At 44.8% G+C, this 15,338-nt stretch overlaps 1 protein-coding gene across 1 annotated transcript; it reads right to left on the minus strand.

Annotated features, from left to right (window-relative positions):
• Positions 1-416: 416 nt before the first annotated feature.
• LOC130300023 (germ cell nuclear acidic protein-like) lies at positions 417-14,418 on the minus strand. The gene is made up of 3 exons (XM_056551553.1): positions 13,918-14,418; positions 13,583-13,839; positions 417-501 (listed from the first exon to the last, which is right to left on the minus strand). Exons 1-3 carry the CDS (start codon positions 14,374-14,376, stop codon positions 417-419), a joined length of 801 nt encoding a protein of 266 aa, XP_056407528.1. The 5' UTR covers positions 14,377-14,418.
• Between the last annotated feature and the right edge of the window lie 920 nt (positions 14,419-15,338).

Here is a 15,338-nt window from a genome sequence, read left to right on the forward strand (position 1 = left end):
TTATGTTACTTTAATCTTTGTTACTGGAAGAAGGCACCGCAACCCCACTGGGTCCATAGCCTTAAACAAGCTGTTTAATTTAATCAGCCGCAATAAGACTTGTTTGGTCTTCACGTTTATATTGTAACAAAGTATCAGTAAAAGAATAGAGATGGAGACAAGCAGATTACCCCCACTATGCATCCCATCCAGTTACTGCATTTATGCCTCCAAGAATATTCATTAGGAATAAATAGGAATTAGAAAGCCTCTCCAGTTTAACAGATAATATCACCATATCTACTCATCATCTATCTATCTTACTGTTGCATTGATAAGACTGGCACTCTTGACACTTTTTCTGACACAAATTTTTATTTGCTGGTGGAAACATTGCTTGAAAGTGCACACTGTTCATCTTATGTACTAAAGATGTCTTACACAAAAGTGGCGCTGAGCCACACCAGATAGAACATGGCATATCTCAGTAGCTGCACATCACATTTTTCAACACAATATAAACTACAGAAGAGAAGGATTTAAGAGTAGTAATAATTGACAGTCTCTAAATCAGTCACCAATGTGGCCAGGCAATAGGGAAGGCAAGTCAAATGTCTTTCTGCATAGCTAGTGTCATGATCACATTACATATGGACAAGGAAGTGGCGAATCCCTAATCTCACCTACAGCCCATGTCCCTTCCTATTGCATATATGCCCTATGCAACGGATCTACAACCAGGAAGAGGGTCCACACCACTGCGCTAATGTGCTGGGGAGTCAGAGTCAAAATAAATAACAGAACTGTACAAAGTCGGAGTATGTGTCAAGACCATGAGCTGTTAAAAACAACAACCGACAAACAGGACTAAGGACCTAATACACAGCAGGAATGCTAAATAGCAACAAACAGAAATATCAAGGCAAGATATAGCCTACTGACAATCAGTTCAGGGGTGTCACGATGCCGGCTGGCAGGAGGTGGATCCTCTGTGCCAGAGAGGGATAGCGAGGACCGTGCTAGTGGACCGGTTCTAAGACACTACAGGTTTTCACCAGAGCCCGCCGCAAAGCGGGATGGTCTTGCTGCGGCGGTAGTGACCAGGTCGTATCCACTAGCAACGGCTCACCTCTCTGGCTGCTGAAGATAGGCGAGGTACAAGGGAGTAGGCAGAAGCAAAGTCGGACGTAGCAGAAGGTCGGGGGCAGGCGGCAAGGTTCGTAGTCAGGGGAGATAGCAAAGTTCTGGTACACAGGGTATAAACACACAAAAACGCTTTCACTAGGCTCTAGGGCAACAAGATCCGGCAAGGAAGTGCAAGGGAGGAGACTAGATATAGCCAGGAAACAGATGGGAACCAATTAAGCTAATTGGGCCAGGCACCAATCATTGGTGCACTGGCCCTTTAAGTCTCAGGGAGCTGGCGCGCGCGCGCCCTAGAGAGCGGAGCCGCGCGCGCCAGCACATGACCGCAGGAGACGGGAACGGGTAAGTGACCTGGGATGCGATTCGCGAGCGGGCGCGTCCCGCTGTGCGAATCGCATCCCCAACGGCCATGACAGGGCAGCGCTCCCGGTCAGCGCTGACCGGGGAGCTGCAGGGAGAAAGGCGCCGTGAGCGCTCCGGGGAGGAGCGGGGACCCGGAGCGCTAGGCGTAACAAGGGGCCAGAGACAAAATAAACGGTAGATATGATAATATGAAAAAGACTGGAAAAACAAGATAAATATAATACTGCAAAACAGGACAGGGATATGCAGTAGATTAATGGGTTAATATCATACAGGTCAGGATACTAGAACACACTTCACACTAGACAGCTGCAATAAAAACTTTAAAAGCCAAACTCCATAACATGGAGTATTATGGAAACCTCAAAAGCCAAACTCCATAACATGGAGCAATACAGGAACTTCAAAAGCCAAACTTCATAACATGGAGTAATACAGGTCAAGATTCTAAACAGGAATACTAAATAAGGAACACTGGACTGACAACCGGATAAGTCTGAACGGACTCCGAGAACTAAACAGGAATCACTAACAAGAACCAAACAGGACAGACTAATAACAGAATACTATCTGAACATCAATCTGAATACCAAGCATATCAAGAAAACCCTAAACAAAGTACAAACATAACGAGGCTAAAATCTAGATACTCAAATACAGGATAAGAAGCCATAGCTGAACTCAGGATTCATGTGGACAGATTTAAGTGCTATTTTAAACATGGTGCAATTAGCAACAAGGAATACCAGCAAAGCTGGGGTCTAAATAGCCCCATCCGGGAGCCTATTGGCTTGAAACATTAACACTATCTTGACCAAAGCACACAACATGCAAAAACAGGTCAGGCTTGAAAAACAGATGTAAATACACACAAACACAAAAAAAAAAAAATACAGAATGCAGACATTACAGCCGGAGGTATAACCAGTAGGGAAGGGGAAGTGGGTAGGGGGTGAGATTAAGGGGGGCTCCATTACTGGGGAAGAGGGAGTACACAGGGGGAACAGTATTACGTGGGTTGCTAGGGAGGGCACTTTTACCATGTGGTGCACTAAGGTGGGCACCAAAGTGCAGAGAAAATTTATAGCCTGGAGAAGTCTTATGGAAGTGTGAGCTAGATGGAAAAGAAAAAGGAGAGTGAATGACTCAGAGTCACGATGTAACTGCACTGTAATCTCCTATATCAGGTCTACAGCAGGAGTACATTGCATAACACCGGTATAGTGCTGGTATCTACTACCGTATCTGTGCTGTATTGTAATTATTGGTTGTATTGGTCCTTGCAGATATACTGTATGTGGTCTTGGTCTCTACAAGTTGTACAGAGTCTTGTCAAATTCCATGGGGCTCCGTTGTATCATTTTTTATGTTTCATTCCGTTTTAAATGTTGGCAGGAAAACAACAGTGGCATGTTTCAATGGACCCATTGGATGCATTGGAGTAGATTTATCAAAATATGTGCTAAGGAAAAATTTCCCAGTTGCCTATAGCAACCAATCAGATTTATCCTTTCATTTAGCAGAGGTCTTGTTAAAAATGAAAGAAGCAAGCTGATTGGTTACTATGGGCAACTGGGCAACTTTTCCTCTGGACAATCTTGAAAAATCTCCCCCTCTGTTTCTTGGGTAGAATAAAGCTGGGTTCAAACCTCTGTTGCAGGTTCCATCAAAAATACTGACAAAATAGAGCAGCATGCAGCATTTTTGTCTGGTAATGTGTCAGGCACCTTGCTAGATGGACCCCTTTGAAGTCAATTGTGTCACTCTGTGCTGTTCACGTCTGTTGTGTAACGGAACTTCTGGTGATATCTCTTTCATTGTTTTGTTCTTAAGACAGAGCAGAACAATAGAAAATGCAATGCAGGGGTGAATCCAGCCTAAGACTATGTTCACACACAGTGGCCCTGGTTTATCAATCTGTCTGAGACAGAAACTGGAGTGATTTTCCCAAGCAACCAATCACAGCTCATGTTTTATATCTCAGGGAGCTCTGGTAAAATAAAGGCTTAGCCGTGATTGGTTGCTTGGGAAAATCACTCCAGTTTCTGTCTCAGACAGATTGATAAATCAGGACTAGTGTTTTGATCAGATTTTTTTTGCTAAAACCAGGGGTGTAACTGACACAGAGAAGACTTTTTTTGGAATGATTTGCACCACTTTTGGGTTTTGAAACCAATCCTGGTTTTGGCTAAAAGTTCTGTTCAAAATAGTGCCCAAATTAAAGACCAAAATACTGTGTGAACATACCCTAACACAGTAAAATGGTGCCTTACAAATGCATAAAAATGTTAACACGGCTCCTACAGCTCTATAGTATGGAGCATCATGGACTCCATGAACCTTTGTACAGCCTATGTATGTTCACACAGCGTATTTTTTGTGGAATACCTGCAAGGAAAATTTCCGGCAGACAGTAGGTGCTGGCAGAAGATACCAGCTCTGTTAAATGCACCATCTTCATTTCCAAGCAGATTCCACAGAACAAATTGACATGTTAATTATTGCTGCGGAAACTGGATTTGGATTTTCCGTGAAAGATATTTCCGCTGCAGAAATTCTTTTGAAGACAACGCAACGGTATTTCTAAGTGGAATTTTTCCGCCAGATTCCAATTGGAAATTTATCTGCGTGAACAAAGCCTTAAAGGGCTTTGTTCTTACCCATGCCCCAGTGTTCTAAACATTTTGTTCAGAACGCTTGGAGCCGGCGGCCGTGATCGTGACGTTACAGCCACGCCCCCTTGTGACGGCCACCACGCCTCCTCCTTTAGACATGAATGGAGGGGCCATGACATCACTAGGGCGTGGCCATGATGTTACGATGACGTCCGCCTGCTCCAAGCTTTCTAAACAAAATGTTCAGAATGCTGGTGCACTGGAGTACCCCTTTAAGATCTGGATATACTGTAAGAAATATGGATCCTTCAGATTGTAATTCCTTTGATGGTATTCTGTTTACAGTATCTACTAAAATTACATGAATATAGAACCTGATGTCTGGAAACTCCACTGTTTATATCAACACGTTCATTCTTCTTCTTCCAGGTCAGTTTGCATGTAATGTGTCATTTAACGCTTTGTGGAGATATACAATCGCTGTCCTAATACTTAAGCCCGTGGAAACTCTGTTACAATTGTTTAGAAGACACTTTATTATTCACAGCTTCCCTTCACACTTATTATGTCTATTTAGCATTGCGGAGCCTTCTTCAGACCTTTCTTGATGCATTGTTTGGTTTATAGGGTTCATGAATTCTGGCGACATTCTAGTGTTGATTTGAGCTGACATTAAAGTAATAAGAGGATGAATTTAGTTCTTAGAGAAGGATGCATGCTTTCTCGAAAATTGAGGCAATATATTCTTTTTATTGAAGTTACAATCACATATGTTTCCATGAACTGAAAAGAAAATCACAGCGAATACATTGACCCGTCCTCAACTCAGCGCCACCTCGGAACGTCGCAGAACTTTCTGTAATACGGAGCTGAAGGATTCGTCATGCAGTTAATTGTCCCCATTTGTGAGATCCACAGAGGTAAGGCCAGAAGTGAGTCAGGAATCAATGGAACATTAATGGATGTTCCCTGGAGATACAGAATGATTGTGTCTGTATAATCACTGTAATATTCAATCACTTCTATGTAAGAGCTAGAAATATATAAAAAAAATACAAATTCTATAAAGTCTTAAACAATAAACAATGATAACTGCGCTCAAAAAGCATTTTAAGATCTTTATTATTTGCAGCATTACCATGGAAATAATTATCTTTGAGATATACTTGCATGTTACTCTATTGAATATAGAAGATAAAGATATGGGGGGGTATTTATCAAAGGATTTATGTGTTTTTTCTTACGTAACTTTGGCGCAGTGTCTTTTTGCCCCAAAGTCTGGTGCATTTTTTCCACTGTCATTTTTACAACTTTATCAAAATCACACGGTCCTGTGTGTGATTTTAACTTTGGTCAGTAATTCATCAATTGCGGCAATCGATCTTTGGCGCAATTTTGCGCCTATAGGTTTCTTTTTTTTGGAGCAAATCCCTGCCAAGAAATTTTGCACATGGAAAACACACTAAGCAATGTCAGAAAATGTAAAGGCGTCAAAATACATTAAACATTTTTTTGTGAAAGCATCGACGATTCCAGGGCTGCTCAATACTATCCTGCGACATACTTGTCTCTGAGGAACCTTCACCCTCCGTTGAGCCAGCATTGGACATGGCCACACAGGTTCCGGAAAGGTAAAGCACTAAAGCAATGGTCTCCAACCTGTGGACCTCCAGATGTTGCAAAACTTCAACTCCCAGCATGCTCGGACAGCCAACGGCTGTCCGGGCATGCTGGGAATTGTAGTTTTGCAACAGCTGGAGGTCCGCATGTTGAAGACCACTGGCTGCCCTAAAGTAAAAAAAAAAAAAAAAAAACTACTCAAGTTGAAAATAAAATCCATTTCACATGGTGGCTATAAACCCCACAAAAGAAAATAACTCATGTCACTTGCTGATATACTGCAGGAGGGACTCCAAAATTGCTGCTCTACAGGGTAAAATACGCGTCCTCTGTGGTGGTAAGTTCTGTGTAAAAGGCGCTGTGAACGGCTGATTTCAACATTTGAGCCAAAATTACTAACAACTTACACCAAATTATAAATTTGGTGCATGTCCACGGAACCCAAAGTGAAAAAACAAAAGGGTAAAAAGAAACTGTCAACAGGCAAAATTGATAAATACCCCCCTATGTGTATGGAGAGAGTTCAAGAAAAGTTAACTTTTATTTCGACTAATCCTAAAACTACGTCTTCTAAAGGATTTTAAACAGGGAAATCCACATTAAAGTGGATTTTGCTGTAATGTCCTACAACAGGTGTAAGGTTGCATATCAGATAAGTTCTATTACTTAAAAAAAAGGCTATATTGTTTGTGCTGTATGATTTATGCTGTATTTGCTCCCTTAGGGTGCGTTCACACGTGTATATTTTTGCTTCAGATCTGATGCAGATTTTCTGCTGCAATTTTTCCTGGCCATTGACTTCAATGGGCAGCAAAATCTGTTGAAGCAAATCTTCAGCAGAAAATACGCACGTGTAAATGCACCCTTAGGGTACGTTCACACATGTGGATTTTTGCAGTGTATTTCGCTGCGGATCCGCCGCTGAAGGACCTCCTATATGCTGCATTTATATGTGCCTGCTCGAAGCGGCAATGTTCCGAGAAGACTCACTGCAATGTGCGAGTCATCGCGCGCAAGCGCAGTATACTCGCACATTGTGGCAGCCCTCGGCCTAGCTCATTGAGCAGGGGAAGCGGCCGCGATGTGTGCGAGTACACCGTGCATGCGCAGCGTCTCGCACATCACAGTGTGTCTGCTCGGAGCAGCATATTGCCACTCCAAGCAGGCACATTTAAGGGCACCATACAGAGGTCCTTCAGCGGCGGATCTGCAGCGAAAAATACGCTGTAAATCCGCACGTGTGAACGTACCCTTAGGGTACTTTCACATGTGCATATTTTTGGTACAAATCTCCTGCTGATTTGCTGCCTATTGGCTTCAGTGGGTAGCAAGACCTGCTACTGCAAATCTGCAGCAGATATGCAGCAGAAAATATGCATGTGTGAACACACCCTAATTCTGCTCTACTGTTTAGGCCTAAAAGAATTACACAAAACAGTTCACACCCACAGTACAAACATATGGCAATTGCTGAGCAACTTTGCAGCAGAGAGATCACCAACGTTACCATACACTGACATCTTGTGGTTAGAGTTGGTACCCTTCTCTCCATAGTAGACCATTGTAAGGAATTTGTAGGAAGAGTGGTCAGACGTTGCAATACACACAGGCAAGACCATGCTGACAGAATAGTGCTACAAAGGAATGCATTGAACAAAAGATAGATTTCCGACTTTATTTCACCAACAACTTGATGCTGTTTTCCTCTAGGTCCCGATCCAGTTAGCAGATTTTGGCCTCGTACTAGAGAGCCCCAAAAATTGTTGAAGTTATTCCCCAGTGCAGAACAAGTCAGACTATCAAAATTGGTACCTGTAAAAAATCCTGAAATTGAATCTACTTCCGAATCAGACACCGAGAGAAGCACAAGTCAATTATTTGCAAGCTAAATGTATCCTTCACTGACACAATGAAGCAGTTATCTCTCTCCTGCACGCACCAAGAGTAACTCTTTCAGTGCCACTATTGAAGGTACAGTGGTCCCTCAACATACGATGGTAATTCGTTACAAACGACCCATCGTTTGTCAAATCCATCGTATGTTGAGGGATCCGTGCAATGTAAAGTATAGGAAGTTATACTCACCTGTCCCCGATGCTCCGGACCGCGTCCTCACCGCTCCCTATGGTCTCCCAGGGGCTTCCGATGCTGTCCCGCTGCTCCGGCATCTTCTTCTGGGTCCTCCGGCTTCTTCCGCATCTTCACCGGAGTCCAGGCCTCGCTTTCTGGTGAGGTTATTACGTTAGTACGCCGGGACGGCGTGCACAGCTACGTAATAACGACGCCGGAAAGCGAGGCCCGGACCCCGGAGAGGACCCGGAGCAGCAGGGATAGGTAAGTGAACCTGCTGGGGCACATTACACTGCTATCCGACAGCAGCTTAAGCATTTTGCGCTGCCGGATAGCAGTTAATGCGATGGCCCCGCCTCTGAGAGGCCATCGTATGTCGATTTGATCATATGTCGGGGCCATCGCATGTTGGGGGGGGGGGTTGCTGTATTAAGAACTATTGTTGCACCATGTGAAGTTATCTTCTCCTCATCTCGCCATGTCGGGAATTCAGCTCCCACACCATTAAGGATACCCTGTCTTCTATCTGCCAGTCACAGTACAAAGAGGGGTGCCCTGCGGGACCCACTACTCACAACATCCAGTGCAGACCCTCGATTGCAAAGGTTGTGTTTCTGCTGGGGTGATTACATGGGACTGCAGCACCACTAGCAGGGCCGGATCATCATTGGCGCTCCTGAAGCGCCTGCTCCGGGCCCCATGCCCGCAGGGGGCCCTCGTCACATTCAGGACATCCCTGTGTCCCAAAAGATCTTTTCAGGACACAAGGATGTCCAGATTATCTCTCTGTGGGCAGCTCCGCCTTAACTTTAAAAACGCAGGGGCCACCGGGAGGTAGCGCACACTGGGATGTCTCTGATAGGAGAAGAGCGGAGCATCGAGGAGGAGGCGCACACATGGTAAGTCACCAGCACCAGCTGGCAGCATGTCATCTTCAGTGTTCCGACCACCGCTCCTCCGGTCCCGGGACCTACTGCTATGGCCCATAGGCCATAGCAGTAGATCGTGACCCCGGACCGGAGGAGCGATGGGCAGAGCACAGAAGTGGGGCAGTACACAGGCATACAGCCTTCAGCCATACACTGTATATGGCTGAAGGCTGTAAGTCTGTGGAGGAACTGTACTGCACCTAATGTGGGGAACTATACTGCACCTAATTTGGGAAACTATACTGCACCTAACGTGGGGAACTATACTGTATTTAATGTGAGGGAACTGTACTGCACCTAATGTGGGGGAACTGTACTGCACCTAATGTGGGGAACTATACTGCACCTAATGTGGGGGAACTACAACCTAATGCGGAGGAACTATACTGCTAACCTAATGTGGGGAACTACAACCTAATGTGGGGGAACTGTACTGCACCTAATGTGGGGGAACTGTACTGCACCTAATGTGGGGAACTATACTGCACTTAATGGGGGGGGGGGGCTACAACCTAATCTGGGGGAATTATTCTGCCAACCTAATGTGGGGGAACTATACTGCCAATAACCTACAAAATTAGCCCAAAGATATAATCAAAAAATTCCTCTTTATTAAATGTAAAAAAACAGGTAGAAAAAACACCCATAAAATGACCCACCCTTAAAAAAAAAAAACAACACAAAGCTAAGCAGGATATCACTGGGATATATACAGTAATCGGTAATGCCATATACAGTCTAGCAGTATTAGTTTGGTCAGCACATAGAAACACAATAACTTAAATCAACACAATGCCTAATTGTGACATGCTGACGGCTTCCCAGTGATGATCCTGCAACCTCGACACGTGTTTCAGATGATTCCTTTCTCAAGAGGCGCCTGGTGGTTGGTGAAGAAAAGTGTAGTGAAGGACCAGGAGGGCATGGGGGGCTGAGGTAAGGTTAGTGTGGGTTTTGTAAAGGGGGCATAGGAGTGTGAAGGAGACTGAGGGGGGTAGGGGGTGCAGAAAAGTGGAATAGTGGAGAAGGACAAGGAGTGTTAAAGGGGAGGAATTAAGGACCAGGGGAGGACTAAGGCTAAGTTTCCAGAGAAGGCAAAAGCACGAGAAAAATTTTTCAAAAAATTACCATAACACAGGAAAAAGCAGTAGCAGTTTTTCTGTGTTTTTGCAGGTAAAAAAATGGGGAAACCTAGCCTTAGGGGTCTCTGGGAGCCGGAGTCTGGGGGGCTGGGGGGGGGGGGTGGACAGAGGGGTCTGGGGGAATTAGGGCTCGTCCACACTATGAACTTCCGCCAGCAGAATTTCACTTGTTTTTAATGGGATGCTGCTGCTCTGTGCACTCTACGGAAGACAGTGTGTGGTAGTATTATTTTTAGAGGGCATGATGTTTGGCAGTATAATATACAGAGTACACAGGGTTTGGCAGTATTATATTTAGGAAGCACAGTCTCTTGTAGGGTTATAATGGTTGTTGTCTTTATACAGAGGATGAGGAGCGGCTGGCAAAGTGAGGAACCAATGATGTCCAGGCGTCAAACTTTAAAGAGGAAGATGGAGCTGGAAGAAGACCTGGCGTCTGGACCAGATGAAGAAGAAAAGAAAAGGAAAGACAACAGAGAAGACGTCTCCTGTGAGTCATTTTATGTTTGTGTTTTCTCCTGACTGTCCCATTAGATCTCTCGCCACCTCTAAGTTTTGCAGTAATAATGGATGACACTGTTCCCCAATTTGAGGCTCCAGCCTGAAGCTCTCCAGACATAATGGGTGTTGTAGCTTTGCAACAGCTGGAAAGAGTGACTTGAACTGAAGTGATTTTAGACCATGCAGCCCATTTTATTTTAACAGGGGCCTGACTCCTGTGACACCCACCAAAAACTAAATAAAAAAAAGGCTACATAGTCTAATATGCCCAGGCCTATTTTTGGTCTCAGTCTGTTCCTTAAAGGGGTACTCCGCCCCTGGCATCTTATCCCCTATGCAAAGGATAGGGGATAAGATGTTAGATCGCCGCGGTCCCGCTGCTAGGGACCCCGGGGATCGCCGCTGCGGCAACACGCCATCATTACAGCACAGAGCAAGTTTGCTCTGTGCATAATGACGGGCGATACAGGGGCGGAGCAGCGTGACGTCATGGCTCCGCCCCTCATGACATCACGGCCTGTCCCCTTACTGCAAATCTATGGCAAGGGGCGTGGCAACCGCCATGCCCCCTCCCATAGACTTGTATTGACGGGGGCGGGCCGTGATGTAACGAGGCTCCGAACCCTGTATTGCCCGTCATTACGTGCAGAGCGATCTCGCTCTGCTCAGTAATGATAGTGGGGTGCTGCAGCAGTGATCCCCGGGGTCCCCAGCAGCGGGACCCCGGCAATCTGACATCTTATCCCCTATCCTTTGGATATGGGATAAGATGTCTAGGGGCGGAGTACCCCTTTAATTGACAGGTCTGCAACAAGTCTCAGTGGAAGGGAAGGGGGACTGTCGGGAGGTAATCATAATGAAGTGCTCCGTCTTCCAGGCAGCCTTAATCTGGCCCTGACCACTAGTACCACCAGCGATTGATATTATTTTACTATAAGATAACTATAAATATTATAAATTATTATAAGATAAAGTTTTTTTTTCAGCTAGAGCATAAGTGGAGCCAACAGAAAGAAGAGGCAAAAGTCCTTCCTTAGTATTTCCCATTACATTTGAATCCATTTCTGGCTTTGGCTCAAAACTAAATTAGAATTAAAGTTGTAGTTTTAGTCGCTGAGCGATTATTGCTGATCTTATACTATAAGAGCTCTCCTGAAGACAAGGAATAGAACTATGTAGAAGAGTTATCTGTACACGCTGAGATGACTTTATTTGTCTATGGAAATTAGTCATATTATCAAAGTGTGTAAAGACACCCATAGACACCCGCAGACACTCACAGACACCCATAGACACCCGCAGACACCCACAGACACCCACAGACACCCACAGACACCCACAGACACCCACAGACACTACAGACACCCATAGACACCCGCAGACACCCACAGACACCTGCAGACACCCATAGACACCTGCAGACACCCATAGACACCTGCAGACACCCATAGACACCCGCAGACACCCATAGACACCCACAGACACCCATAGACACCCGCAGACACCCATAGACACTCACAGACACCCACAGACTCCTGCAGACACCCAGACACCTACAGACACCCGCAGACACCCGCAGACACCCACAGACACCCACAGACACCCACAGACACCCGCAGACACCCACAGACACCCGCAGACACCCATAAACACCCATAAACACCCGCAGACACCCATAGACACCCGCAGACACCCACAGACACCCGCAGACACCCATAGACACCTACAGACACCCTGGTGACTCTTTAGTGCTTTCATACAAAGGGAACATGTAAGGAGTCTAGGCAGTATTGTAGCAATGCATTTCTCAGTCAATGGCTGACCTTAATCATATATTTGTTACAATTCTTCTAGAACCTGTTAAATATCCGTATATTGGCAACATTCACAGTTTTCAATGCCATTTTTTGTTTCACAGTTCAAAACAGAAATTAACCCTTATGACCCTCACACAATACCCCATAATATATACAAAGTGTATCATTAATACATTCATTTACATATGCTAAATAGAAGCCATAAAAAGCTCTTAGCTGCAATTCACAAACAAGCAGAACAAAGATCTCCCAGTCTTGTCAGACAGAAATGCATTTAGTATGCTAATTACACTCACTATATATTAGCACTTCATCTATGAGAACTGCTACGCGTGCAATAAGTAATATAGAAAGATTACATTCAGTATTCACTCATACCCACAAGTATAGAAATCAATTTCTGTATTATTCACCCATACGGATAAAAGGAGATATATATATATATATATATATATATATATACAGTAAATTTGAGTAGCCGTATTAGTCCAGTGATGCAGATGCAAAATCAAAAAATGTAGCAGTATCTTGTAATACCTTATTTATTGGACTAACAGAATTTTGTAGAGACAAGCTTTCGGGATTCCTCCCTTTATCAATTCAAAATTAAATCTAAGCTCACAAGCAGAATACAAAGGTTACATCTCACAATCCATACATATTTGTTAGAGGAAACCTGTGTCTTCTGCTTGTGAGCTTAGATTTGCTTTTGACTTGATAAAGGTCTAAATTCTGTTAGTCCAATAAAAAGGGTATTACAAAATACTGCAACACTTTTTGATTATATATATATATATATATATATATATATATATATATATATATATTGTGGCGATCCGTCTTGGGGATTAGCTCTGGGATCGTCCTGGACCACGCCACAGGATGCGTTTCTTCTCAATAAACCAGCAAACAAACGCTTATAATGCAAATCTGGCACCTTGCCAGTTTTATTAGACAGGTTGCAGGGAAAGAAACAAACAAAAAGCAGGAACAAAACAAAATCCTAGACCATCTGGTCACTGACTAAACAGATCAGCTTGTCCTGACTAACAACCGCTGAGCTTCCCTCAGCCGGTTAAACATATGTCCCCTGCAACCTTGTACTCACAATTCATGTCACTTTCTTTGAGCCCCTCATAGCTCGGGCTGTGTCCTCCTCAGCAGGCTCTGTCTCTTCCCTACAGCCCACATACTGTCTTCTAGGAAGAGCCCCCATTACACTGAGTCTCCATCTCCTATACACCTCCCTTCCCTCCTGCCTCATTACTTAAGAAGCAGGTGAGAGCTTCTGCAGGGTGAGCCAAGGAAATACACCCTTTCCTTGCCACACTGCCACATATCCCCCCCCCCCCTTTGCTCAGACCACCGGGAAGGAGCACATGTATTTGAAAGGCAGAAACCATCTGCCTTTCCTTTCGCTTGGACAACTTTTGCAATTGCAAGTCTCTCGGTCACACCTCTCCAGTACCAGGTTCTTCACCCTGGTGTGGGCAGGGTTCTTTAAATTAAGGAGTGAGAGGACCGATGCTTCTAACGTTTGTCTTCTTCTGGCTTGCCGGACCTCTGCCTCTGCTTTAGAGAATCTTTTGGCCTCAGTGGCTTCACCAACCACTGTCTTGTTCTCTGTACCGTCAGAGGACCTCTGACACGGGTCCATCTCAGTTTCAACTTTAGAGAACTTCCCACCTGGTTTCACCTCAGTCTTGTCTTCAGTGGATTTCTCACATGGTTTCACCTCATCCCATCCAGCTTTCTCTTCTGGGGCACCAGCTTCCTCAGGTTTGGCTTCAGAGTCTTTGGCTCCTTCAGATTCTTGTGTAGAATCAGCTTCTACTACTGCAGCTTCTTCAGGCTTACTCTTCTCTTCACCTGTAGCTTCAGTTGTGCCATTCTCTTTACTCACAGCTTTTGAGGTTGACTCTGGTTTAGCTTCTGCTTCAGAGGATTTCTCTGCCTCAGCATTACCTTCAGAATTTTTGGTCTGCTCAGGTTCAGAGGATTTCCCACCTCTCTTCTCCTTAGTCTTCACTTCAGAGGATTTCCCACCAGGTTTCAGCTCAGTCCTAGCTTCAGGAGACTTCTTACAGGACTTCACCTCAATCTTAGCTTTAGAGGACTTTTTCGCAATCAGAGAAAGCATAACTGTATCCTGTAACTTCGGCCCCAGAAGCCTTTCTTGAGCCAATTCCGCCATATCTTGGTCTCTGCTCACTTTTAGGACTTCCTGGTCCTCTTCCTTTTTTCTCACATTTTCGCAGCTTACACTGGAGCTTAGTGGACTTCATCCTCTCACTGCCAAGTAACTCTGTCAAGTCCCTGACAGTATCTTCCGAAGACAGCAATTGTTTCCTCAATTGTTCATTGTCCGCCAGCACATCCACCTGCTCGTAGAGTTGTGCTCCCAGCAAAACCAAGGCAGCTACGTGGGACCTTCTGCGCGTTTCGTTCTGCGCTTCCAGGCTCTCTTTTAAGATCTTCATGTCATCTTCCAGCTTTATATATCTCAGCTGCTCACTCTTGAGTTGTGCGGAGATCACCTTCTCACTGTCCAGCAACTGTTTCTTGGACTTCACTAACTCATTGATAGATTTTCCACTCTCACCAATCTGTTGAGATAGATCTGAGATCTCCTGTTGCAAGTTCTTGTTTTCATGTTGCAGAGTCTCAACTTGTTCCAGGGCCTCCTCATACTGCTCACGGAGCAAGACATTGTCATGACAAGCAGATTGAAGAGCATGTGCAAGGGCATTCTTCACCTTGACTTCCTCCTCAAGTTGTCTCTTAGCTTTAGAGACACTCTCCAGATTGCTGGCAAGAGCTTCAGCTTCCATCTTCATTTCATTCTTCTCTTTTTCTATTTTTTCCATGGCTACCAGGCTAGCCTTGTGATAACTCTGCAGAGCCTGATATGCACCATGTAGAAGACTCACTTCTTCCTGGAATGACATCCGCTTGGCCAGACTCTGCACTTCACTCTCCTTGCTGGTCACAAGACCCTGGGAGCGGGACAGTTCATCCTGCAGAGCCACAAACTCACTACTGTGATGCTCCATGACTTTTTCCAGCTGAAGCCTCACTTCTTGCTCTTTTTTAAAGTCAGCAAGTGATTTGTCCCTCTCCTCTGTCAAGCGATGTACCTCTTTTTCTTTCTCCAAC

This window comes from Hyla sarda, chromosome 1 (assembly GCF_029499605.1).
Source record: "Hyla sarda isolate aHylSar1 chromosome 1, aHylSar1.hap1, whole genome shotgun sequence".
Taxonomy (NCBI): Eukaryota; Metazoa; Chordata; class Amphibia; order Anura; family Hylidae; genus Hyla; species Hyla sarda.

Bases quoted from the DNA above. Each gene is read 5' to 3' on its own strand.
- LOC130300023 (XM_056551553.1), bottom strand. From the start codon at position 14,376: ATGGCGGAATTGGCTCAAGAAAGGCTTCTGGGGCCGAAGTTACAGGAT. The intron at 13,840-13,917 runs GTGAAACCATGT...GTTGAAACTGAG, and splicing joins AGAAAGCTGGATGGGATGAG to ATGGACCCGTGTCAGAGGTC. The intron at 502-13,582 runs GTTTCTGCCTTT...TCTCTTCTGTAG, and splicing joins AGCGAAAGGAAAGGCAGATG to TTTATATTGTGTTGAAAAAT.